Below are 24,430 nucleotides of genomic sequence, written 5' to 3' on the forward strand. Positions count from 1 at the left end.
CGGAAAGGGGACTCGCGGCTGGCCGAGCTGGGACTACAACTCCCAGCAGGCAACGCCACACCCCTTCCCTCCCCCTTGCCACGGCCCACCTGCCCGCCGCGGGTTAAGGCTGGGAGGCCGCAGCGTGCGGCGAGGGCCGCCGCACATGCGCCTTGAGAAAAGATGGCACCTGCCGGCTGCTGCTGCTGCTGCTACTGCTGCTGGGGCGGCGCTGTGGCCGCCGCGGACGCCGCCCGGCGCGTCCTGGTGCTGCTGTTGCTGGGGGTCCTGTCCGTCGGGCCGCGCCCGGGTGCGCTGGCCACTGAGCACTACTCGCCGCTGTCCCTGCTAAAGCAGGAGCTGCAGCATCGGCAGCAGCAGGAGGCCCAGGCAGGCGGCGGCTGCAGCCCGCAGTCCGGGGACTGGGGAGACCAGTACTCGGTCGAGTGCGGCGGTGAGTGGGCGGCGGGCGGGCGTCCGGGTCGCCCGGGGCCGCGGGGACGGCGGGGCCGTGGGGGACGGCAGGCTCCCGGGGGCCGATGTGCGGGCGGCCCGGGCCTCGCCGCCGCCGGCCGCGGTGCGGCGTGTGCTCCTGGGGGAGCCGGCTCGGCGAGGTGTCATCCTGGGGCCGCTTCCCGCCGCTCGCACCCACGCCGCTGCGCGCCCTTTTCTGGTAGCTGCCGTGGGGAGGGTGGTGAATAGAGAAAAGAGCTGACAGCATGTTCCTGGGGACCAGGGCGGTCTCTTCGGAGTTGCAGCAATTGTCGAAAGGGTGGAGGAGGAGATGGCAAGTGGCCTGGGGCAGCCCCGGTTCCCGCTCTGTGCCCCACGGTTGCCGGGGGAGCGAGGGAGGGGAAAACGGAAGGACGGAGGAGGACCGGGCCCAGTGGGGGGCCCGCGCCCGGAGTGGGGGTCGTCTGGCCCTTCTTAGGCCTGGAAATCAGGTTCTCTGACCTGGGTTTGATGTCTTGTATTAAACATTATCTCTCCAAATTCGATCCCTGGAAGAAAGAAGGGAAGACAAGAGTAAGCCTATTTTTTCTGCTCGATGACACCTTGCTTCCAGTTATTTAAGATTGACCTGTGACCTGTCCGGTATCTCCCAGTGAGTAAGAGGGCCCCGCAGGCCTTCAGCCTGTGTAAGTCAGAGCCGGGCGTATTGGAACTAGGCCATCTCATTGATTAAGTTGGGCGCTTTTGCCCTCAATTTAGTAAGTCATGGCAGATGCCTTAGGGGCAAATACATGCTTGTGGTTTTTTTGTTTTGACATTTCCATCGGATCTTTTCACCCTTCAGTCCCCTCCCCTTCCTTTCCTTTTCCTCTTCCCCCTAATTCCCTCAAGGCTTGCTTTTGAAAGCTCTAGGTCTACCTAATTCACTAGAAGCTGGCTGGTGGCTTTTACAGCCTGGACAGCTGTGTTCTTGAACATTGTGTAACTGGGAAGACAATAAGCATTTTTTAGTCGAGAGATGTCAAGATTAGCACACTCTGATTTCCTTTTAGCACAATCTGACTCCCTTGAGGAAGTCTCACTCATTGACTTTGTTTTGTAGCGGGCCTTGGCTAGTAACAGCGTAAGAAAACTCGGCGGGCATTGTATAGTGGGAAAAGAATGGCCTTTTACCTCTGTGGCTTCCTGTGACTCTGAACAAGTTAATTGCTTGTCTTGGCAAGCGAAATTGCCGCCTCTGTAAATTGAAGACACTGTTACCTAATTACCGGGTTTCATTTTCTTCACAAGAGTGCTGCGGGGAAAGTGAGAAATAGCCAACATAATATGGAGTGCTTGCCGTATGCCAGGTGCTGTCGTGAGAGTAGGTTGGTTAGCCTATTTTCTTAAGTCTTTTGAAACACCCGTCACTACCTCATTGAATGGTAGCTCCTTTTCCTCGGATGAGGAAACCGCGACACGGTGAAATCATCACTTTCCTGCGGGCCCGCCGCTGTAAAGGGACGAGGCCAGGTGGTCAGGCTCCAGGCAAAGCTTTGTCTTAGACACTAAGTCATTATAGGTAGGAGAACACATCTGTGGTGAGTGCTAGCATATAGGACGTGTTATGTAAATCTTCATTTCCCCTTCCCTTGTGTGGTCATGTGATGCTCACTGGCTCAAGGAGACACAGATTCTAGGCAGTAGAAGTTAGAAATTGATTTATGTTATGAAATTGATTGATAGTATTGATCTAGGTGGCTCATTTCACTCCATGGCTTATGCCAGTCTTTGGAGTCCTTATTTGAGCCAACTCTGACCTGTGTTATGCTTTTCCCCTAGGTAATATAAGTTTTCATGAGCCGGGCATTCGGAGGAGTTTTCCTGTCCATTCTACCGTTCCCTCATATGTGGAAACCATTATCCAGAGTTCTTTGCGTCAAAGGATGAACGCAATCTTAATGAGGCTTTAAGCATAATTTGTCAAATGTTTCAGTTTTTCATTTATCTCCCCCCACGTAGTTTCTTAGTACTTGGTTTCTTAGTTTGGCATTCCACATGTGCTGTTGGAAATGTGTGGCATGAGTCTTTGAGCCAGCCTCCCCTGGGGTGACGTGAATGTCCCGCAGTTGCTGACAGGCGCCGAAGTCACTTGGCTGCTGCTGCTGTTCCCAGTTAATAATTCCCAAAGGCAACTGCTTATGCTACTTGGCACTCCAGCTGTGGGACGTGACAGGAGCCATCTCTGTCATGGTAGAGACTCCCTAAATGTCTCTCATTTCTCCCTCTTCATTTTGGACGAGTAGGTAGAAGCTGGACCCTGTGAAACTGCCCCATTCCCTCACTGTCCTAAGAAGAACAGATGTGGGAACAAATTCAGGATTTACAACTAATCATATCATAGCCCAGAGGTTCTGAATCCAGAACCCCTTCCGATCAACAGAAGGGTCTAGATAAGTGCCAGGATCCAGAACGAATCAGTTCTTGAGAGCCTCACCATCCATTCATCACATCGTCATCACTTGCTGGCCTTTCCAGCCACGAGCCTGTCCGTGTCAAGCCAGTCCGTATGCAGAGGACAGACACAGAAGCACCGCCACTTTTCAGAAGCCTTCCCACAGCTTTCGGATTCAAATGGCTGAATTGACACCTGCTTGGGTCTAAATCTGCACACCTTCCAATGAGTGTATGGGTATTCTCATAAGACCGAACCCCCAGTGATTACAGGGCCAAAGACAATATGTGTCTTCCTATGGTGGGAGCCCATAGGTCTGAACAGCGCACTGGCAATGGCTGATTGTGCTGTGTGGACCACCATCAAATGGAATCCAGTGCCCTGGGATCAGCCTCGAGCTCAGTGGGCTGAACCCCATCGAGGTCCAGCTGCACAGATAAGCATGGATGACTGGGGCACCAGCGGTCTCAGCCTGACTTTGCTGTTCCCAGGCCCCCTTCAACTTTCTCCCCTGGCACGTTTTTGTATTTTATTTGAAAAACATGGGGCGCCTGGGTGGCGCAGTCGGTTAAGCGTCCGACTGCAGCCAGGTCACGATCTCGCGGTCCGTGAGTTCGAGCCCTGCGTCAGGTTCTGGGCTGATGGCTCGGAGCCTGGAGCCTGTTTCCGATGCTGTGTCTCCCTCTCTCTCTGCCCCTCCCCCGTTCATGCTCTGTTTCTCTCTGTCCCAAAAAAAATAAATTAAAAAAAAAAAAAAAAAAAAAACATGTATAGCCACAAACGTCAGGTCATCTGTTTTCCTGTGGGAAAAATAATCTTTTTTAAAAACGTGAACGCTGTAATGTACATATTTTTCAAATAAAAATCAATTTCCCGGGGCACCTGGGTGGCTCAGTCGGTTAAGCATCTGACTTTGGCTCATGTTATGATCTCATGGTTCATGAGTTTGAGCCCCGAGTCAAACTTAGCACTGACAGTGCAGAGCCTGCTTCAGATTCTGTCTCTGTCTCTGTCTCTGTCTCTGTCTCTGTCCCTGTCCCTTACCCCCCCACCCCACAGTATCTCTCTTTCTCTCAAAAATAAATAAACATTAAAAAAAAATCATTTTTTCCCTTCCTTGCTACCTTTGCCCTGTTTGTAGTTTGGAATTGCAGGAAGAAATAAGGAACAGAAGGTTTTCCCCCAGTTTTTCCCCCTGGTTTTATGTGTATACGCCCTGTATGTTATTTAATCCTCGACACTGCAGCAGGTACTGTTTTTATTTTACCTAAGGTGAAACTGAGGCAAAGAGAAGTTGGGGAAGGCCCCACAGAGGAGTGCAGAGCCAGGGTTTGAACCTGGCCTCCCGACCTTTTGTGCATTATTTCCTTAGTAATATCTGCTGATCCGTATACTTTCTTATTACTGATCAAGTCCCACTGTCTTCACGTTTGTTGAAAGTTACATTCTTAAGTAACTTCTAGAATTTTTTTGTTTACGTACATGGCAGGATGCTTCACTGCACCGAATATTTTGGACGGTAGGGCTAGGATGGCTCTGTTCTTTTGCGGGAAAGCTATCTGTGTGCCTCCCACTGACTCAGTGTTCTGGATCCTTGGGGATACAGTAGCAGTGGCTGGCTTCCCCCAAGTGGAGCCTGTGCCGGTGCAGGAGGAGACCAGTGTTCAGTAGGCCCACTGCTAAGTGCCCTGAAGAAGGAAGAGGGCTTTGCTGCCTTGAGGGGGGCCGGGGAAGGCCTCTGATAAGGTGGCATCAACAGGGACCAGAGCAGAGCGAGCTTAGGAGAGGTCTTACCCCTTAACTTGGCACCGTAATGTTACAGATCAGGCAAGTTAAGGGCTAGATAAGCTGTAACCTGTCCCTTAAGAATTTGTCTGTGTCCCCTCTGCTCTTCCTGGGAAAGCCACCTTGCATCTTTCTTCAAAGGCGGCGTTCGTCCCGTATGAAATACATCTTCGTGTGTCCTTTATGGACCAGGATGTATTGTAATAGTTCGAACCTGTGCACCTCTAGTCACTGTTTTTTTAAAAAAAATTTTTTTTAACGTTTATTTATTTTTGAGACAGAGACAGAGCATGAACAGGGGAGGGGCAGAGAGAGAGGGAGACATAGAATCTGAAACAGGCTCCAGGCTCTGAGCCATCAGCACAGAGCCTGACGCGGGGCTTGAACTCACGAACCGCGAGATCATGACCTGAGCCGAAGTTGGACGGTTAACCGACTGAGCCACCCAGGCGCCCCTCTAGTCACTGTTTTGAAAACACTTTCATCTTCCTTCTTTGAAAATGTAGTATTTATAACAACAGTGATTTCGGATTTTTTTTTTTTTTTCCTTTTTCCTGCCTTCTTGAGACTTTTGTCTGCTCCTAAGTTAGGCAGTCCTTGTACCTGATGTCTTTCTGGAACCTTTGAAATGGCCACCTTCATCTAGCCAGCAGGATTAGTTCTACGCTTAATGTCTCAATGAAGTTTGACGGTTACTTTACAACCTGAAGTAATTTTCCTTAGTTTATTGAGATTAGTAATCCAAGATTTGAGTTTATTTCCCCACGGTTCTGTGTGAAGCAAAGGGAATTAGTGTCTGATTCGGGAGTTGTTAACTGTCACAAAAATAAGGAAGTAACTACGAACCTGATTGTGTTTTTGACAGTAAGACCTAAAGATTGTCTATATCTTTCTAACTAAAGGAGGCAGTTATTTAAAATACATGAAATCAGTCTTCTTGCTCACAGCACTTAAATCATTGCTATGCCTTAACGGTGGCAGGGAATCAGTAGAGGGAAACTTTTATAACGAGGGCTATTTCCTTTTTTTGTTCTGGCTATGAGGAAGTTAAGAACCACATTTTAAGCCCAGTCGTGGTAACTGTGGTAACCCTTGCTGTTAGTAGATTTGCTCGATCCCTTTTTTACCCTTGGCCCTGATTCTCTGTGCATGTTATCACCTACAGTTTTGTGGCAAATCTAGTCTTTTTTTTTTTAAGGTCTACAGAAGTAAATTTGCCAGTATAAGATAACTCGCTTATTTTGAGTCACAGAGACGGAGGCATAGAGTGAGAAAGAGATTTCTGTATCGTCTCCCCCGGCCCTGGCCACTGGGGTATCGCCTGGAGACTGCTTTTGCCTCTTTTGCATCTTTCAGAAAGTCTTCTGGTTTAAGAGTTGCTTTTTGTAGCGTGAGCCCTATGAGGAGGATAGCTGTGCTATTTGCAGACTTGTGAAGCTTTCTCAAATAGATCTATTGTTCTTAAAAATTACATTTACCTTTTGAACGGTCTGTACCCCAGTAGACCAGTGTTCTGCTTTGGGCCATGAGGGGTCGTCGCTCTCTGGATGAGGGCAAAGGATAATGGGGCCTGGGTTTTAGAACCTACCCTGCATGAAACGTGCCTGCAGGAGGGGCAGAGCACTTTGGGTGTCCGGACTTTTCAAGAAGTTCTACAGCGCGTAGACACGGCCTGGCTTCACTGCACTCCCTAAACACTGGGCCGACTGACCGGCCTCTGAAGCTTCCCCTTTTCACAATATGGTGTTTCATAGAGGCCATTTTATCTTTTTGTTCGGGCCTGTTATCTTGCAGATAGAATAAAGACAAAATTCATTGAAGTAGCAGAATTTGAATACTTCTCACTTGGGGGTTAATGCTTTCTGACATTTTCATTCTCTTATCTTTTTTATTTTTACCTTTTATCGACACATGACGTCTATGTAGAAAAACGGATCACAGCTGTTTTCACAAACTGAACCATCTGCGTAACCGGAGGGGGTCCCCGGTACACAACTGATATCTGTGTTTAAACTTCGCTAATGAAGTCTCCTCCCCCTGTTCCCCCAGTTTGGTTTGGAGATGATTTGGTATGGCTTTATGTCTGATTCAGGAACCAGCACGGTGAGATTTGCTCTGACTCGGGTGCCGGCGTCCTTTACGTAGACACTCAGAAATCCTGGGTCAGACGGTCCGCCTCTTCGACGCGAAAGGCCAGTTGAGTTCGCTTGCAGTGGAGTGTTCAAAGTGACCCTGTTCCCTTTTCACTAATGGTTTCACAGCATTGCTTTCCCAGTGGAGTTGATGGTATTTGACATCACGTATAGGTTTATGGACAGAGTCTTCAGCTCTTAAAAGTATGTGCCACCTTGAGCACCTGATGCGTGTGTAATCCATGTTACGACCCCAGGCTAAGTGAATAGGCTTTGTGGCTACAGCGCCTCCCCCCCCCCCCCCCCCAAACCTGGTTCTGCTCTTGGGTCAGTGCTACATGATTTACTTCCTTCCCTCTTTTTCCATTTTGTGCAGCTGACCAGCTCCTTTTTTTTTTTTTTTAAAGGTTTTATACATTCTTTACACCTGTTAATACTTTTGTTAGGGTTAATACAGCTTTGATCAGATTATGGTCATGCTTTGTTATAAAACTGCGAAAGATGGCTTTTGCAGATCTTTGTTCTGGTGGATTAATTATACGTTGGCTTTATAATCTCGTTCCCAGTGGGCAGCGTCTATTTGCAAGTTGTTTTATGGTAACTTACACATCTTAGGTACTGATGAATGCGATTTTGTTAGAGTAAAAGAAGCATATGAATTCCGAGGAGAACTCTTCCTATTACTTTTCCTGTTATCACATTCTAAAGGAAATTTACCATTTGGGACCATCAACCAAGGTGATGTGCAACGTCCTCAACAGTGGTTGTCTTACAAATGCAGAAATTGATCAAAGCAACAGACAGTATAACTGATGCTGCGTATCAGCCCCTTGGCCTTCAGGTCGCGCCTCCAGCCACAGTAATTATTTCTGCTCTTCCCAGGTCACCCGACACCTACCTAGGACTAGAATTGCCAGTAAGTATCTGGCGTCTGACTCCCACGTTCCAGCCCATCGGTGGGAAAGGCCCCGTCATCCTGGTTTCCGGGTGAACTTGGCCCACTGTTCTAACTAGGGCGCGGTGGTCAAGTGGTAAGTGCAGCCCAGCAGCTGTTGAATCCCTTCTAACACGTCTTCCTTCAGGGATCGGCTCCGAGCGTGCTGCTTGCTAACTTTCAGGCCCTTTCACCTGCCGACATGACTGTGTGACAAATACGTGGTACTTCCAATGCCCCCACCGCCCCCCAGTCTCCTCTCCTCCCTAGGAGGTAATTTGATTGAGGAAGATGCAATCAGCAGAGAACTTCCGTGCTTCCCACCATCACAGCTGTAGCGTGCCTGCAGCCCCAGGATAGCTTCTGCCTTTGGTCCTGGCGCTGTGCGGAGCTGTGGGAGCCTCTGCGGAGTGGGGCACCCCTCTTGTCTTCCGTCAGCATACAGATGGCTCTGAGAGCTCCCGTCTGGGAAACACAAGAAACCAAGACCGGACTACCTGCCCCTCCATCCACCTCTTGTCTCTCTCTCTCTCCGCTTCCTTTACAGCAGAATTCCTCAGAGGAGGTGCTTCTGTGCACTGTCTCCCCATCTCCCATCCTTTGCCGAAGCTACTGCAGTTGGCCCCTCGTGTCTTTACCGAAACCGCTCTTCTTAAAATCAGTGGTCTGTGGGGTTTGGGAGGACAGGAAGGAAGCCTGAGGGCATTGCTAGGACCCAGCAGGGGCAGAATGAGTGGTGACAAGCGGACCGTGCACCTCTGTTGATGTGGTGTCCCGGAGCACAGATGCGGGCGATTTCTTCGTCTTGTGACTTAAACACGCGCGTTAACACTGACCTTGTTTCCCCACGTGTGTGATCCGCCTAAGGTGTGTCCTCCCTGCCTCAGAGGAGGGAGGACCAGTGGACAGAGTGTTGCGAGGGCATTTCGAAAACTGTCAAGTTCTGCGAAGACCAAAATAATCTTAAGGAAGAAGAAATTAACAGAAAAAAATGGCAATTTCTGAGATATGTATATAGCGGACCCTTAGGGGATAAGGGGCACCAACCAATTCCCCCCTGCCCCCCACACCATCAAAAGTCCATGTGCCACTTCCGACTCCCCCAAAACTTAACTGCTAATAGCCTACTGTTGACCGGAAACCTTACTAATAACAAGCAGTCGAGGAACACATATTTTGTATATGTATTACATTCTGTACTCTTAGGCTAAAATAAGCTAGAGAAGAGGAACCGTGGTTACGAAAATCATGAAGAGAAAATACGTTTACAGCAATATCTATGTTTCTTTTAAAAAACCTGCATGTAAGTGGACCCACGCAGTTCAAACCCGTGTGGTTCAAGGGCCAGCCCTACCAACCTGTGACAACCATTTCCTGTGGACTGTGGGCATCACGTCTATTCCTCGTAATAGGCCTGTGAGGGTATGTGGGGGTAGTCGTTCCTGTTCTATAAATGAGGAAACTGAGGCTAAGAGATACAGAAGGACTTGCGCCAAGTCACCCAGTGAGGCATCTGAGCCGGGTCAGTCCGGCTCCACAGCCCACACTCTCAACGACTCTCCGACTTTGCCTCCACAGTAATTACTCTTCCTCTGACTTCAGATTGAATCAAATTTCACTATCAGAGCTGGTTCATCGAAAGTACTGGTGAAGTTTAGACAGTTACCTCGCAAGGCTGGTCAAGAAAAATGAGAAGAAACAAATACTTGACTTCAGGAATAAGGGAGTATAATGAAGAATGAAAATCATTATAATAACTGTGTGTAGTTTTATGGCAAGGCTGCAGAACAATTCAAAAAAAGTAATTCTTTCTGTTTCTCTTTCCATGTTTTAGAGAGAGGGTACGTACGCGAGCAGGGGAGACGGGCAGAGGGAGAAAGAATCTTAAGTCAGCTCCGTACTCAGCACGGAGTCCGATGTGGGTCTCGATCCCATGACCCTGGCTGGGATCATGACCTGAGTGAAAATCGAGTGAGGCGCTCAGCCGACTGAGCCACCCAGGCGGCCCTCAAAGAAATGACTCTAGACAGTTCTTTAGAAAAAGGTCATTGATTTGCCCTCCTTTTAAATATCTCGTCCCCACCAGGGCCAGCTCTTTTCTTATTACATTTAAGCTTCCTGAGCTGGCAGAGATCCACCTACAGCCCCTGTTTACTCATCCATCTTAAGTTAATGGTCATCACATTCATATCTGTAGCTCTTGCCTTTCTCTGGAATTGGCCCTTGACTGCCCCCAGAACCACTTTTCCTCTCAAACTTGCCGTTTCAGTTAATGGTACTTCCCCTCTTGTTGCTACACAAAATGGAAAGCCATGCCTTTGTCCTCTTCCCATGCCTACTTTTCCTCAAAGCCCTGGCTTTTTTTTTTTTTTTTTTTTTTAACCTCATCTATCTCTTTGGAGTCTGACCCTCCCTTTTCAACCCGGTGGCCTCTATGTTTGCACTTTTCCCCTGTTTTAGCTGGCCGTGGCCTCCTTGCTAGTCTTCCGGCCCTTCTCTCTCTCTCCTCACACAGCCTTCCGTGATCTTTCTTCTGCTGGAGCCTTCCGTGGCTTCTTGGTATTGAAGAAAGACGGGAATAAATGAACTGGATACTAAGCTTGAGCAACAAGAAAACGATTGGGAAATTGGAGGCTTGTCTAGAACAAAGCCAGAGTAAATGAATTAGGAACAGAGCAACAATAGTATTGATAAATCGATCCAAGAGTTGTTTTTTTCTTTTTTTTTTCAAAAAAGAAGAAAATAGATAAACCTGATAAGGCTAACACATAAATAGGTGAGCAAATGCAAACGTACATTAGGAATGGGGGGCTGTGTGGACAGTGGTAGAGGCCATTAGAATGAAGAGACAAACGTGAAGAAATTCCTGCTAATAAGGTTAAAAATATGAAGCAATAAATAAATGTCCAGGAAGATGATCTGGAAGAAAAAGATGAGATTCTGTAATGTGCTTTGAGAATATTTCTTAAGTAATTAATTTTTTTAAATGTTTATTTTTGAGAGAGAGAGAGAGAGCGTGGGGGAGGGGTAGAGAGAGAGGGTGACACAGAATCCGAAGCAGGCTGCAAGCCCTGAGCTGTCAGCACAGAGCCCGATGCGGGGCTTGAACTCACCAACTATGAGATAATGACCTGAACTGAAGTCAGACACTTAATTGACTGAGCCACCCAGGCGCCCCATGTAGTAATTATCTTTAAATTTTACTTGCATTATCTGAGCAAGGAGGAAAACAGAGGCTTTTCCTAGTTGTATGTAAACCTACTCCATCTAAATATAGATTGTTGGGTTGTTATTGTTAGACAATTCAAGCCATATCGAACAAAACAGTTTTAGATCAAAGAAGAAATTTAACCTGTTCCCAGAGAAGTCTAGGTACAACTGTAATAAGCTGTTTTTCTCTTACAGACCTCAAATCAGCGAAAAACATTGATGACAGAACTTAATATAGTGGCAAGTATGGGTAGAAAACTATAGCACAGTTATAAAAATCCTAAGTAAAATATTAATAAGTTGAAACCAGAAATTAAAGTAATGATGTGCCTTGACCGATTAGAATTTATTTTAGAAGTGCAGGGGCGCCTGGGTGGCGCAGTCGGTTAAGCGTCCGACTTCAGCCAGGTCACGATCTCGCGGTCCGTGAGTTCAAGCCCCGCGTCAGGCTCTGGGCTGATGGCTCAGAGCCTGGAGCCTGTTTCCGATGCTGTGTCTCCCTCTCTCTCTGCCCCTCCCCCGTTCATGCTCTGTCTCTCTCTGTCCCAAAAATAAATAAAAACGTTGAAAAAAAAATTAAAAAAAAAGAAGTGCAAAGATGGTTCAACTTAAAAAAAAAATTGAATTAATCACCTTAGTAAGTCATGGAGAAAAATCATATGATTACCTTAAAGAAATTCCAAAAGCACTTGATAAAGTTCAGCCAGCTTTCCTGATTTAAAAATTTTTGGTAAAATAAAGAGTAAGAAGGGACACCTGGGTGGCTCAGTCGGTTAAACTCATGATCTCACGGTTTGTGAGTTCAAGCCCCGCGTCGGGTTCTGTGCTGACAGCTCAGAGCCTGGAGCCTGTTTCGGATCCTGTGACTCCCTCTCTCTCTGCCCCTCCCCTGCTCATGCTCTCTCGCTCGCTCGCTCGCTCGCTCTCTCTCTCTCTCTCTGAAAAGTAAACATTAAAAAAAAATTTTTTTTTAAAGGATTGCTAAAACTGTAGATTAACGAGCAGAGGAGTACTTTACAAAATTTAATCTATTCAAGTGTTTTATTGGCCTATGTGAAATTTTACAATTTTTCCATAGAATTTATACATTCAAATTTGTTGTGATTGAAAAGGAAATTGGTGGATGGCCATTGATTACGTGTTTGTTGCACATCTACCTTGTTCTATTCACTGCTCAGTGGTCCGCAAAACCAGAAATGACCCCTGACATGAGCCGAAATCAACAGATGGGCACTTAACTCACTGGGCCACCCAGGTGCCCCTATAATCTTGTTTAAATCAACCACTCCTGTGAGGTAGATACCATCAGCGACCCTGTTTTACAAATGAAGAAACCAAAGATTGATGAGGCCGCTAGATCAGTGGCCAAGAGCTAGTAAGTAGTTGCAGAGAACAGGAATTCAAACCCAGTCTGTCTGATTTCAAGAATTGTCACTCTTAATTACAGTAATTAATGCCAAAATTTTCACAGTGGATCTCAATGTATGGTAGTATTCTAAATGACTTTTTTTTTTATGTTTTGTGATTTTTTTTCTGTTTTCTAGAATGAACATGAAGTCCTACTGTAATATTTTAAACATCAGTGCCCGTATAGATTGAGTAGTCATCTGTGAGAGCTATTTTAGTTGGATATAACTTATCTCAAAGCTTCCTTTAAGACCCCAGTGACTATAATGTATTGTAAAGGTGGTGTTCAAAATCGTTCTGAGAGAACTGGAAAATAGATAGACATTCGCTTCTATACCTTAGGCCAGAATAGATAAAATGACTTAAAAATTAGCAGAGGAAACACATGATTTACGAAAGAAGAGATACAAATGGGCAGTAAACCAAAAGTTTGGTCTCACTAGTGCTATTTTCAGATTAGGAAGAGATGAAAAGAACAGAATACTCTGAGCAGAGTGAAATAGACCATCTACACTGTTGGGTGGGAATGAAATTATTATTACATCCTGGGAGGGAAATGGGGCAGCGTATGTGAAAGGTCTTAAAGTTATTTACACCCTTTGCCTCAGCAATTGTATTGGTTAGAATTTAATTGCCAGATTGGGTGAATTTAAAAAATATAGGTCAAGCATACTTGTAAAATACTATTTATCAGAAGGGGGAAAGGACAGCCTAATTGCCCAAAGATGGTTAGGTTTCACAGAACGGAATGAGTGCATCCACTTACAATTATACCGATGCCTGTTTATCGAAACCTAAGTGAATCCCACCAAGTGGAGGGCTTGTTAGAATAGAATGAGGCCACGCATAATGCAATGCTTACTGCAGCGCTTCGCATATGGCAAGGCCTCAAACGTTAGCTTTAAGAAGAAATAGGTTATAAATTAATGTTATTTCCAACTACCTACCGACAACCATTACTGCCTCCTCACTCTTGTGAGACTAAAGCCTTTCTCTTGCTTCCAAGACTCCCCAGTCTGACCACTCACATTCCAACCTTCCATCTTTTATTTTCCAACACCAGCTCCCTCTAGCCAGGGTCGCCTGCTTACTGCTTCGCATTTTCTCACCTTTATACTTCTGGGTACACCACTCATCCCACCCGGAATATCCATTCTCTCTGTTCCCCAGTCTGAACCCACCCATCCTCTTATTATTTACTTAATTTTTTACATTTATATCCAAGTCAGTTAGCACATAGTGCAATAATGATGCAGGAGTGGAACCCAGTGATCTACCCCCTACTTATAACACCCAGTGCTCATCCCAGCACGTGTCCTCCTAATGCCCCTTGCCCATTTAGCCCATCCCTCCACCCACCTCCCCTTCAGCAACCCTCAGTGCTCTGTATTTAAGCATCTCTTCTGTTTTGTCCCCCTCCCTGTTTTTATATTATTTTTGCTTCCCTTCCCTTATGTTCATCTGTTTTGTATCTTAAATTCTACATATGAGTGAAGTCATATGATATTTGTCTTTCCCTGACTAATTTCACTTAGCATAACATACTCCATCCACATTGTTGCAAATGGCAAGATTTCATTCTTTTTGATTGCTGAGTAATATTCCATTGTATGTATATATCACTTCTTCTTTATCCATTCATCTGTCAATGGACATTTGGGCTCTTTCCTTCCTTTGACTATTGTCAACAGCACTGCTATGCACATTGGGGTGCATGTGCCCCATCAAAACAGCATACCTGTATCCTTTGGATAAATAACTAGCACTGCAATTGCTGGGCCATAAGATAATTCTATTTTTAATTTTTTGAGGAACCTCCATACTGTTTTCCAGACTGGCTGCACCAGCTTGCATTCCCACCAGCAGTGCAAAAGGATTCCTTTTTCTCTGCATCCTCACCAACATCTGTTGTTGCCTGAGTTGTTAATTTTAGATATTCTGACAAGTGTGAGGTAGAATCTCACTGTGGCTTTGATTTATATTTGCCTGATGATGAGTGATGTTGAGCATTTTTTCATGCATCTGTTAGCCATCTGGATGTCTTTGGAGAAGTGTCGATTCATGTCTTTTGCCCATTTCTTCACTGGATTATTTGTTTTTTCGGTGTTGAGTTTGATAAGTTCTTTATAAATTTAGGATACTAACCCTTTATCAGGTATGTAATTTGCAAATATCTTTTCCCATTCCATCAGTTGCCTTTTAGTTTTGCTGATTGTTTCCTTTGCTGTGCAGAAGCTTTTTATGTTGATGAGGTCACGGTAGTTCATTTTTGCTTTTGTTTCCCTTGCCTCCAGAGACATGTCGAGTAAGAAGTTGCTGTGGCCAAGGTCAAAGAGGTTGTTGCCTGCTTTCTCCTCTAGGATTTTGACGGCTTCCTGTCTTATGCTTAGGTTTTTCATCCATTTTGAGTTTATTTTTGTGTAGGGTGTAAGAAAGTGGTCCAGGTTCATTCTTCTGCATGTCGCTGTCCAGTTTTCCCAACAGCATTCGCTGAAGAGAATGTCTTTATTCCATCGGATATTATTTCCTGCTTTGTCAAAGATTAACTGGCCTTACGTTTGTGGGTCAATTTCTGGGTTCTCTATTCTGTTCCATTGATCTAAGTGTCTGTTTTTGTGCCAGTACCATACTGTCTTGATGATTACAGCTTTGTAATACATCTTGAAGTCCAGAATTGTGATGCCTCCAGCTTTGGTTTTCTTTTTCAGGATTGCTTTTGTTATTTGATGTCTTTTCTGGTTCCATACAAATTTTGGGATTGTTTGTACTAGCTCTGTGAAGAATGCTGCTGTTATTTTGATAGGGATTGCATTGAATATGTAGATTGCTTTGGGTAGTATCAACATTTTAGCAATATTTTTTCCTCCAATCCATGAGCGTGGAATATTTTTCCATTTTTTTTGGTGCCTTTTTCAGTTTCTTTTATAAGCTTTTTATAGTTTTCAGTGTATAGATTTTTCACCTCTTAGGCTTATTCCTAGGTATTTAATGGGTTTTGGTGCAATTGTAAATGCGATTGATACCTTGATTTCTCCTTTTGTTGCCTCATTATTGGTGTATAGAAATGCAGCCAATTTCTGTGCATTGATTTTATATCCTGCGACTTTGCTGAATTCATGCATCTGTTCTAGTCGTTTTTTGGTGGAATCTTTTGGGTTTTCCATGGAGTATCATGTTGTCTGTGAAGAGTGAAAGTTTGATTTCCTCCTTGCTGATTTAGATGCCTTTTATTTCTTTGTGTTGTCTGATTGTTGAGGCTAGAACTTCCAATACTGTGTTGAATAACAGTGGTGAGAGTGGACATCCCTGTCGTGTTCTTGACCTTAGGGGAAAAGCACTCAGTTTTTCCCCATTGAGGATGATATTAGCAGAACCCACCCATCCATTTAAACTCTGCTTGGGCCTTGTGAAATTTAACCTTCCAGCTTCAGAAATCACTCACCATCCAGGGCTTCTTTGGTATATTAGCTCTAGTCTCCAGCTGTTAAGACAGACACAAATGAGAATTTATCTCTGTCGGTTCACATGGTCGCTTGAACACAATTTGATGCTCTTTAATGACTGCTGAATTACAGTATAGGTTTAAAAATAATTGTTGAGGCAAAATTCACATAACATAAATTTAAATGTTTTCTGATGAACAGCCCTGTGGCATTGAGTACAGTCACAATGTTGTGCAACCACCCCAAAACCTTTCCATCACTCCAAAGTAAGCCCCTCACCCCTCAGCAGTTTCTTCCTCTTCCCTCCTTCAGCCATGGATGTGCATTGTGTTTCTATGGATTTACCTTTTCTGGTTATTTCGTTATCAGTGAGCTCACACAATATGTGACTTTTTGTGTCTGGCTTCTTTCACTTAGTTTTTGTTTTGGAGGTTCTTATTATATTTTGGAGGTTCTTTCATGTCGTTATATGAACATGTAAAGTATTTCATTCTTTTTTAAAAAATTTATCTTTAATATTTGAATGTTTCCAAATATAGGCTAGCATTTTAGATGTAGATTAGAGTGAAAAGTCTCCAAATTTTGAAATGGTTAAAGTATAAATGTAGATTTATTATTTGAAGAGTAAAGTGTACTAATTAATGGTGATTGTAGTACTTTATTCTGTTTTAAGGCTGAATAGTGTTCCACTGTATGTATATACCACAGTTTGTCCATTGTCTGTTGATGGACATTTGGGCTGTTTCTACCATTTGGTTATAGTTAAATATTGCTTCTGTGAAGATGCATGTTCACATACTTGGTTGAGTTCCTGTTTTTAGTTCTTTTGGGTATGTTCCTAGGGATGGAATAGTAGGACCATATGGTAATTCTATGTTCAACTTTTGGATGAACCAGTAAACTATCTTCCACAGTGGCCACACCATTTTACACAGCAATGTACAAGGGCTCTAATTTTTCTACATCCTTGCCAACACTTGTTTGCCTCGACAATAAAAAAAAAAGCCGTTATTGTGGCAAACCTCATTGTGGTTTGATATACATCCCCTAATCAATAATGATGTAGAGCATCTTTCCTTGTATTCAGTGGCCATTTGTGTATCTTCTTTGGAGAATTGCCTATTCCAGTCCTTTGCCCATTTTTTAATTGGGTTGTCTTTTTGTTGTTGAAATCAGGACTTATTTATATATTCTGGATTCTAGACCCCTGGTACATATCTTTTAACATTAGATCTCCCTGGCTCGACTTTGTTCTCCCTTTTGTAATATTTTTTAACCTATGGTAAATGCTGCCAGGCAGGAGATGTCTGAAAAAGGGATCTTAACAAGTACTGTATTAGTGACTGGCTGTGGGGACAGTCATGACAGCTATGCAAGGTATTTGGAAACTAGAATGTGACACAGCTGTAAGGTGGAAGGCAGGATGCCCCTTTTGGTGCTTTTTTGCCTTGTCCTTATTTTGGTTTGGTAGATTCTGTGTGTGTGTGTGTGTGTGTGTGTGTGTGTGTGTGTGTTCCTAACATTATAATTCATAGTTAAGAACCTAAGAACCATAAATTTCAGGTTCGGAGAATAACCAGGGATGTTTGCTTTTCAGAGTCATCCTTTCTGAACTTCCACGACTCAGACTGTGAACCCAAAGGGCCGCCACCCTGTGACTCACTGCTTTCCCTCAACACTGAAAAGATCCTGGTACGCATCTTCTGTCCATGCTTCTGTCTTTATGACCTAAAGTACAATGATACGTGTTTCAAAAGGCACAGGTCACCTCTGTTTATCAACTAGGAGTTGGTTCTAGTTGGTTCTATTTGCATAAGATAAAGATAGGTCATCTGGTATTTAGTCACATTACATTATTATGACTTGTGGATTGGATGGTTGATCATTCTAGACCTTGGCCTTTTTACTTCTCAGTTCCAAGGAATAAAGGGGAGATAATGGCTGAGCCTTACTTCTAGGAACCTAATGTATTTTAAGGTATAATATATTATTCTTCTAGCTTTTGCCTGTGTGGATATCTTTTATATCTGTGTTTTTAACTGTCAGTACCCGCTGAACTGTACAGGAGACCTCTCCACTCCAGGGATGAGTTCCTGGCACTATATAACGTCTGTCTCTGCCTGTTCACGTTAGCACGTACACTCCTCCAGCCTAGCTGCCTCAGGTGCAAGGCTCTTTTTTTTGTTGTTGTTGTTCACACCTAATTCTTTGAGGCTGAGTTGTTCTTTCAGTGCCCAAGGTGAACATATTTTTTTCTCCGGGCCTTTTCCTTCAACATCCACATAGATACTGTTTGCTTCTTGTGTTTAAAATTTCCCTTTAGGTTGCTCTCTCTTCTCCAGATAAAGCTTTGCCTTTGCATGTGAGAACTACTGAAAATGGGTAGAGTTTGCAAGCCAAAGAATGATCAACAGATGTTACCTAACTCATTGCATAGCGATCAACTCGATATATGGAAGAACTTGAATTAGACTGGTCCCCAACCAGAATGGGCTAGCTTGTAGTGAGTTGGCCACCAATGAAAACACTTCAGTAGAAATTGGGTAATCCCCACCTTGGGGAGGGGATTAGATTCTTAGAATTATTAGGGACCTACCGTCTCACTGACAGTAATTCAAATATTTTCTCCGTGTTGCATTTCTAGTTTAAGATGGCACTAGCTAGTAACCTATGGGAGAAAGCTCATCAATCTTGGCCTTTCATTTTCCCTAGGTTGAAAATATGGGAGTTCGACTATTCATTTCTTCATTAATTCTCCAGATATTTATTTTGCACCTATTATGTGCCAGGCGTTGTGCTAAGTAAGTACTGGGAATAATGCCACAGTGAGCCAGCTAGCCTCAGTCCCTGCACTCGTGACTCCTAGTCACTAACCAGATAATTATACCAATGAACATAGATGTATAGCAAAAGATCAACATAATCTCCCTTTAAATTAGGGGGATCAGGTAGGACAGCTTTCAGAACTTGAAGTGTAAGCAGTGACCTGAGGATGGGTTGGAGTTGGTGTCCCAGCAAAGGGGGGCTGTGTGCATTAACGTCTTTGATTGGAGCTTCTCCCTGCTGTCCACAGAAGATATCTACAGATGCAGTATTAGGTGGGAAAGACTCGGGGCGCTTGGGTGGCTCAGTCGGTTGAGCGTCCGACTTCGGCTCAGGTCCCGATCTCGCAGTTCGTGGGTTCGAGCCCCACGTCGGGCTCTGTGCTGACAGCCCAGAGCCTGGAGCCCGCTTCAGATTCTTTGTCTCCTTCTCTCTCCTGTTCCTTCCCTGCTCACGCTCTCTCTCTCTCTCTCTCTCTCAAAAATAAATAAAGATTATAAAAAAATGTTTTTAATAAAAAAAAAGAAGTGGGAAAGACTCTTTTTGATCAAGAAGTTAATTTGTCCATATTATACTTTTCTGCCCACTTCTGTTAGATGTTATTTCTAGTAAAATAAAAACACTTTAACTCAGATATGCTCTTCAGTATACTCTTGATGTTGCTGGGTAATGATTTCTTTTTTTTTTTTTTTAAGTTTATTTATTTATTTTGAGAGAGAGAGAGACAGAGACAGAGGGAGAGTAGGGGAAGGGCAGAGAGAGGGAGAGAGGGAAACCCCAAGCAGGCTCAACACTGACAGTGCAGAGCCCAACACAGGACTGTGAGATCACGACCTGAGCTGAAATCAAAAGTTGGACGCTTAACTGACTGAGCCACCAGGCGCCCCAAGTAAATGATATCCTTTTATGGGATTTCATTTTTGTTTTCTTCCTGTGCCTTTCTGCCCAGAGCCTTGGCAAATGGGAAACTCTCACTGAGTACTGGATGAAACAATTAGACTTTTTAAGTACTAAAAGCAATATTCATAGACTCCTTTCCTTGGCTATACGCGACTTACATATTTTACATCTGCGTGCTTATCTGTGACCACCTGACAAAGAGGAGAGCCTCGTGTCTGGTCACACGGGATGTATGTACTGTGATGCCTTCACATGTTGTTAAATCTGCCGCTTCTTAAGTCTTGCGAGGATCTCACTGTAAGGCTCCCCATAGCTGTGTGGAAGCTTCCAGCTATAGAGCAAAATGCGAAAGAGCTGAGAGACTTCCTCTCTAGTCATCAGGTTAAACATTCAGTGTTAAACATTCCCATAGTAGTAGAAGTTTCAGATGTTCCATTTTGTCTGGAGTCCTGCATGGAATGAAGTGCGCATTCATCCCGACATGGGATGCCCTCTGGCCTCTAGCTTTCAACCAGTGTTTTAACCAGAGGTAGATTATTCTTGACCTGTTTCATAGGCAGACTAAATACCACGCCGTATCTGAGTATCAGTCTAGATTTTGAGAGTAAAGGGAGTATAAGCAGAAGTGTCTTGTTACTCTGTTATTTGAGTCCATGAAGTCCAAGAGGCTACAGTTCGTCATCTGCTAATGACCACCAATCATGCGCTGGAAAGCACAAACAGCGATTAGGAGAGACTCTCCTGTAAAATTATTTGGCCATCATATATGCCTACAGGCATCCGTACTATGCATTTTTAAAACAGAAGAACTCAGTTAATCAGGACGCCACTGAGTTCTAATCCTGTGGTCTTGCCCAAAGCCGCAAATCTTCAGTCCCTCACTGTCTTAGCTTTTCCTGTCTCTGTGTGTGTACAAGTTTTAATTGTGTCTTAGGTGAATCTCACATGAAGTAATCATTTTAACACGTACCCTGGAGGCTAAGCATATCCCAACTTAGCATGAGCAGTTAAATCTTCCGGTGAAGTGGCCGCTGTAGCGTCCGATGTGATTTGTCTCCTGCACCCTATAGAGCCGTCATTTCCCGTGCTGCCTGTAAAATCACTCCCGTTACTAAGCAAACTTACTCATTTTGTCTGCCCCTAGTTTCCACTTTTGGTTTCGTTTTCTTGCCAGATGGGCATATGTCTGCAGCAATTCTTTGTAGGCAATTTACCGCATTGAGCAGGATGGAGATGTTCACCATCTGCTGTGCACTTTCTACTAGAATGTCTTGTTTCCTGCTCAGATTTTGTAGGTCCCTTTCTGGCGTCATCTCTGGACAACTGGTAGCTCTTTTTTCTAAAGTATTTTTAGAGTTTACAAAGCAATATTCTATCATCCAGCCGCATCGGAGGACCGATCGCTAGAACGTGATCCTCGTAACCTAATCGAGGCCATTAAATAGTCTCTGAAAACATGGAGGGAGCGTGGAGCAGCCAGCAGGATAAATCCCTATGGGAGCGAAAAGAAACTTGTTCTTAGAAACAGAACCACTAATGGTAGGGAGGAGGCAAATCAGTTACACCATAAGCTATGTGCTTGAAGTACACAATTGGCATGACTTAAAGTGCACCTTTTCTCACTTCCATATGAATCAAATGTAGCTTCACTTTGTAAAAATACAGGTTTTCATTGTAAGCCTCGTCTTCATTTGTGAGAAGCTAACATGTACGTTTGTTTGTTTTCATTTCAGAGCCAGGCCAAGTCTATTGCAGAACAAAAGAGATTCCCTTTTGCCACGGATAATGACAGCACAAACGAAGAGCTAGGTGAGATTGGAATCTGGGGGAGGGGGCGGTTCCTGGGGTATTTGCCTAGAATTTATAATTCAGTGCCGAGCAGGTAGGCAAGGTGGTGGAGTGGAAAGAACACAGACACCGGCTCTGCCAACATGAGTGGTGTGATGTCGGGTAGGACATTCAGCCCTTGTGTGGGTCCGTGCACCCTATGTCAGGATAACATGAAATAGAGAAAATACAGTAAAACCTTGGATGGCGAGTAGCTTGTTCTGCGAATGTTTCGCAAGACGAGCAAACGTTTCTAATAAATTTTAACTTGATAAACGAGCAGTTGTCTTGCAATACGAGTATTACGTGATGCCGAATGTCACATGATCACAACTGAACCAGTTGTTACTGAAATTCACTTTGATACACAAGTGCTTTGGATTACAAGCGTGTTTCTGGAATGGGTTATGCTCGCCAACCAAGGTTTTACCGTACAAGGTTTGGAGGAAATGATCGGTAAGGACGTGTCCACCTCTGTGTTTCTCTGGAAAGTAATAATGATGGTCATGAGCCCTTAGGAACGGTTATCATTCATTAAAAGGTCACTTGGGCCGCACAGAAGTGAAAGCCGAGGGGACTCACACCTACTTAATCTTCTGTGTAATAAAATAGCTAGGTGTGGGTTAATTTTGCCGGGAGGCCAGTCAGTTATTGTTGTGAGTGTAGAAAAGTTGAGTTCATTCAGATCTGCAAAGGGGTCCTGCAAGTTGGCTGGGTCGTGGCATGTTTTAAAATAGTCTGGTTTCACCAGTGTCTGACGTGCTTTGGGTGTGTCTCACTCATTGCCTAGTCAGCTTACACTTGAAGGAGTGGAAACAAAATTGAAGACCAGACTGAACGGTGCAGCTGGATGGACTTCCCATAAGCACGTGTTCCTACCTGGTACCTGGTGACCCGAGGCACCTTTGGGAATTTTTTCTATCTTATACGTAATTATTTTATCCTTTCTGTGGCCATATGCATTTTGTATTAAGACTAAGCACTTCAGGACGTGTGGCTGGCTGAGTCGGGAGAGCACGTGACTCCTGATTTCGGGGTCGTGAGTTCAAGCCCCACATTGGGCCTAGAGCTCACTTAAAAAAATAAAGACTGAGCGCTTCTTGTATTGGCTCCTTTGCTCTGTTTGTGCAGGCAATTAAGAGTTGACTATTTTTAAAGTATTAATCACTTCTTGGTGTTATTCTTTGAGTGGGCTTTGAGAATTAGTTGCCTGTTAAGAAATCAGATTTGGCCTTTTCTGAAATCCTTGGATCTGGTCAGCCCTGTATTCACATACTAAGTGATGTAATTAAAGGCCTGGTATGGGGTCTAAGACTAATCCTAGTGGACCTGGATAGCATAGGCCCTGGCATGGCTTAGGATCTTTCATATCACAGCATTTTTTTTTTTTCTTGGAAGAACAGCTTCTGTCAACACACACATTGCCAGGAGATGTAGAATTCTGGTCAGTAATGATTTCTGTGAGAATTCCGGTGTTCTCTTTATGTCTTTGTACTGCCACAGCAAAATTTGGCCCTAATACTTATTTATTTATATCTTTGCAAGATTTGGATTAAAAAAAATTTTTTTTTTTTAACGTTCACTCATTTTTGAGAGACAGAAACAGCACGAGCAGGGCAGGGGCAGAGAGAAAGAGAGGGAGACACAGAACCCAAAGCGGGGCCCGAACTCACGAACCATGAGATCATGACCCGAGCCGAAGTCGGACGCTTGACCAACTAAGCCACCCAGGTGCCCCAAGATTTGGATTTTTTTTTAATGGATTCTTTTGGGCTTTTCTCAAAACACATTTACCATTAGAAAGATTTGAGAGCTGCGTTTGATTTTATTTGAGTGGGGTTCAACAGCCGAGCCACGGAGAACAATTGAAACATGTCCCCAAGTACGGTATTTATCCCCTCACACTGTATTTGTTTTTAATGGGTCGCTTATTCTTTTGTTCACTCGACAGATATTTACTGATTCTGGGGAGATGGGTAGGAAATTCGAAAAATTTAGATCTGAAAGGAACCTAAGAAAATGTTCTGCAGGCTTGTTAGGCAAGACCCAGAGAGTAATGAGAAGTGACTGAGGTTCCCGTGATCACCGGTGTTTGGCAGAGCGAGAACCTGAGCGCCTATCTTGGCCTTCCAATACATCACCATCCTCCTGCATTCCAAACAGGACACGTTTATATTTCAGTCCCTGTTCATGTAATCATCAGGAAAGTCAAACCGTTTTGCAGGCCAGCCCAGCACACGGCAGTTTCGGTACAGCCGTGATCTACGGCAGGGTATGTGTCTGGAGGGTGGGTCCCAGAGCGGGCAGCCTGGGGCCTGTGTCACTGCGCATTCTCTTCAGACAGTTTGTTTAACTGCACTAAGTTTCCTTTCCTTGTCTTTGAATGGGGATAATCTTCGTACCTGCCTCGTTGCACTCAAGGAGCAAATGAGTTAATACGTGGAAATGTACAGAGTGCCATGCACGTTACCCATTACTCTTGTTTTTCCCGCCTGCTGCTCCTGGCCCGCACCCCAAGGGTGTCTCTGGCCATCTGCTCATCTGATACATCTGAATGGTATCCATTCTTATTATTCTGGATATGAGTTTGACCGTAATTTCTCTTTTCAAAGAAATTATGACAAAGTCAGCCCTCTTCGTTTTGAAGAATGCCCCCAAAGCTCTTGTCTTGTTATGACATTCAGTGCTTTTCAAATTTGCCTTTTTCAGGTTAATTATAAGGGTAGTCTCTTTCTGCATTGAATGTTTTCACTACTTTTAACTGGCAGGAAATTTAAGCTCTTCACGACAAGAAAAGATTTAGTTGCTTGTCTTCATGACAAGAAAAGATTTAGTTGCTTGTCTCCTTGAACACTTGTTAGGGCCTAGAATCAGAGTGTTGCAGTAAAGCTTTATTTGCAAAGAAATGTGACCAAAATAGTATTGTTTTGAGCGAGGAATACAGTTTTTTGAGGGATATTTGGGGATTTAGGGAGTTAGGGCAAGTTTTAGAGATGAAATGTAATGTAGAATATCAATAATGTATTCTAGTTTGGACAGGTGAAAAAATGGAGTCCAAATATTGCTGTGTTTTAGGAGGTTGTCATGGCTCTAATTTCAAAAT

At 44.2% G+C, this 24,430-nt stretch overlaps 1 protein-coding gene across 8 annotated transcripts in view; it reads left to right on the plus strand.

The window, feature by feature from the left end:
• Nucleotides 1-113: 113 nt before the first annotated feature.
• The window catches only part of TTC13 (tetratricopeptide repeat domain 13), a 78,448-nt gene continuing 54,131 nt past the window's right edge, over nt 114-24,430 (plus strand). For 6 of the 8 annotated variants that reach the window (XM_047825371.1, XM_047825373.1, XM_047825374.1 and 3 more), the window contains exons 1-3: nt 114-433; nt 17,375-17,469; nt 21,234-21,309. In XM_047825371.1, coding sequence (XP_047681327.1) covers nt 163-433; nt 17,375-17,469; nt 21,234-21,309 — 442 coding nt within the window. In that variant the 5' untranslated portion in view covers nt 114-162. Of the gene's footprint in view, nt 434-7,695; nt 7,815-17,374; nt 17,470-18,489; nt 18,579-21,233; nt 21,310-24,430 lie in introns of those variants that run through there. The other 2 variants (XM_047825379.1, XM_047825378.1) reach the window with 2 other exon arrangements.

This window comes from Prionailurus viverrinus, chromosome D2 (genome assembly GCF_022837055.1).
Source record: "Prionailurus viverrinus isolate Anna chromosome D2, UM_Priviv_1.0, whole genome shotgun sequence".
Lineage (NCBI taxonomy): Eukaryota > Metazoa > Chordata > Mammalia > Carnivora > Felidae > Prionailurus > Prionailurus viverrinus.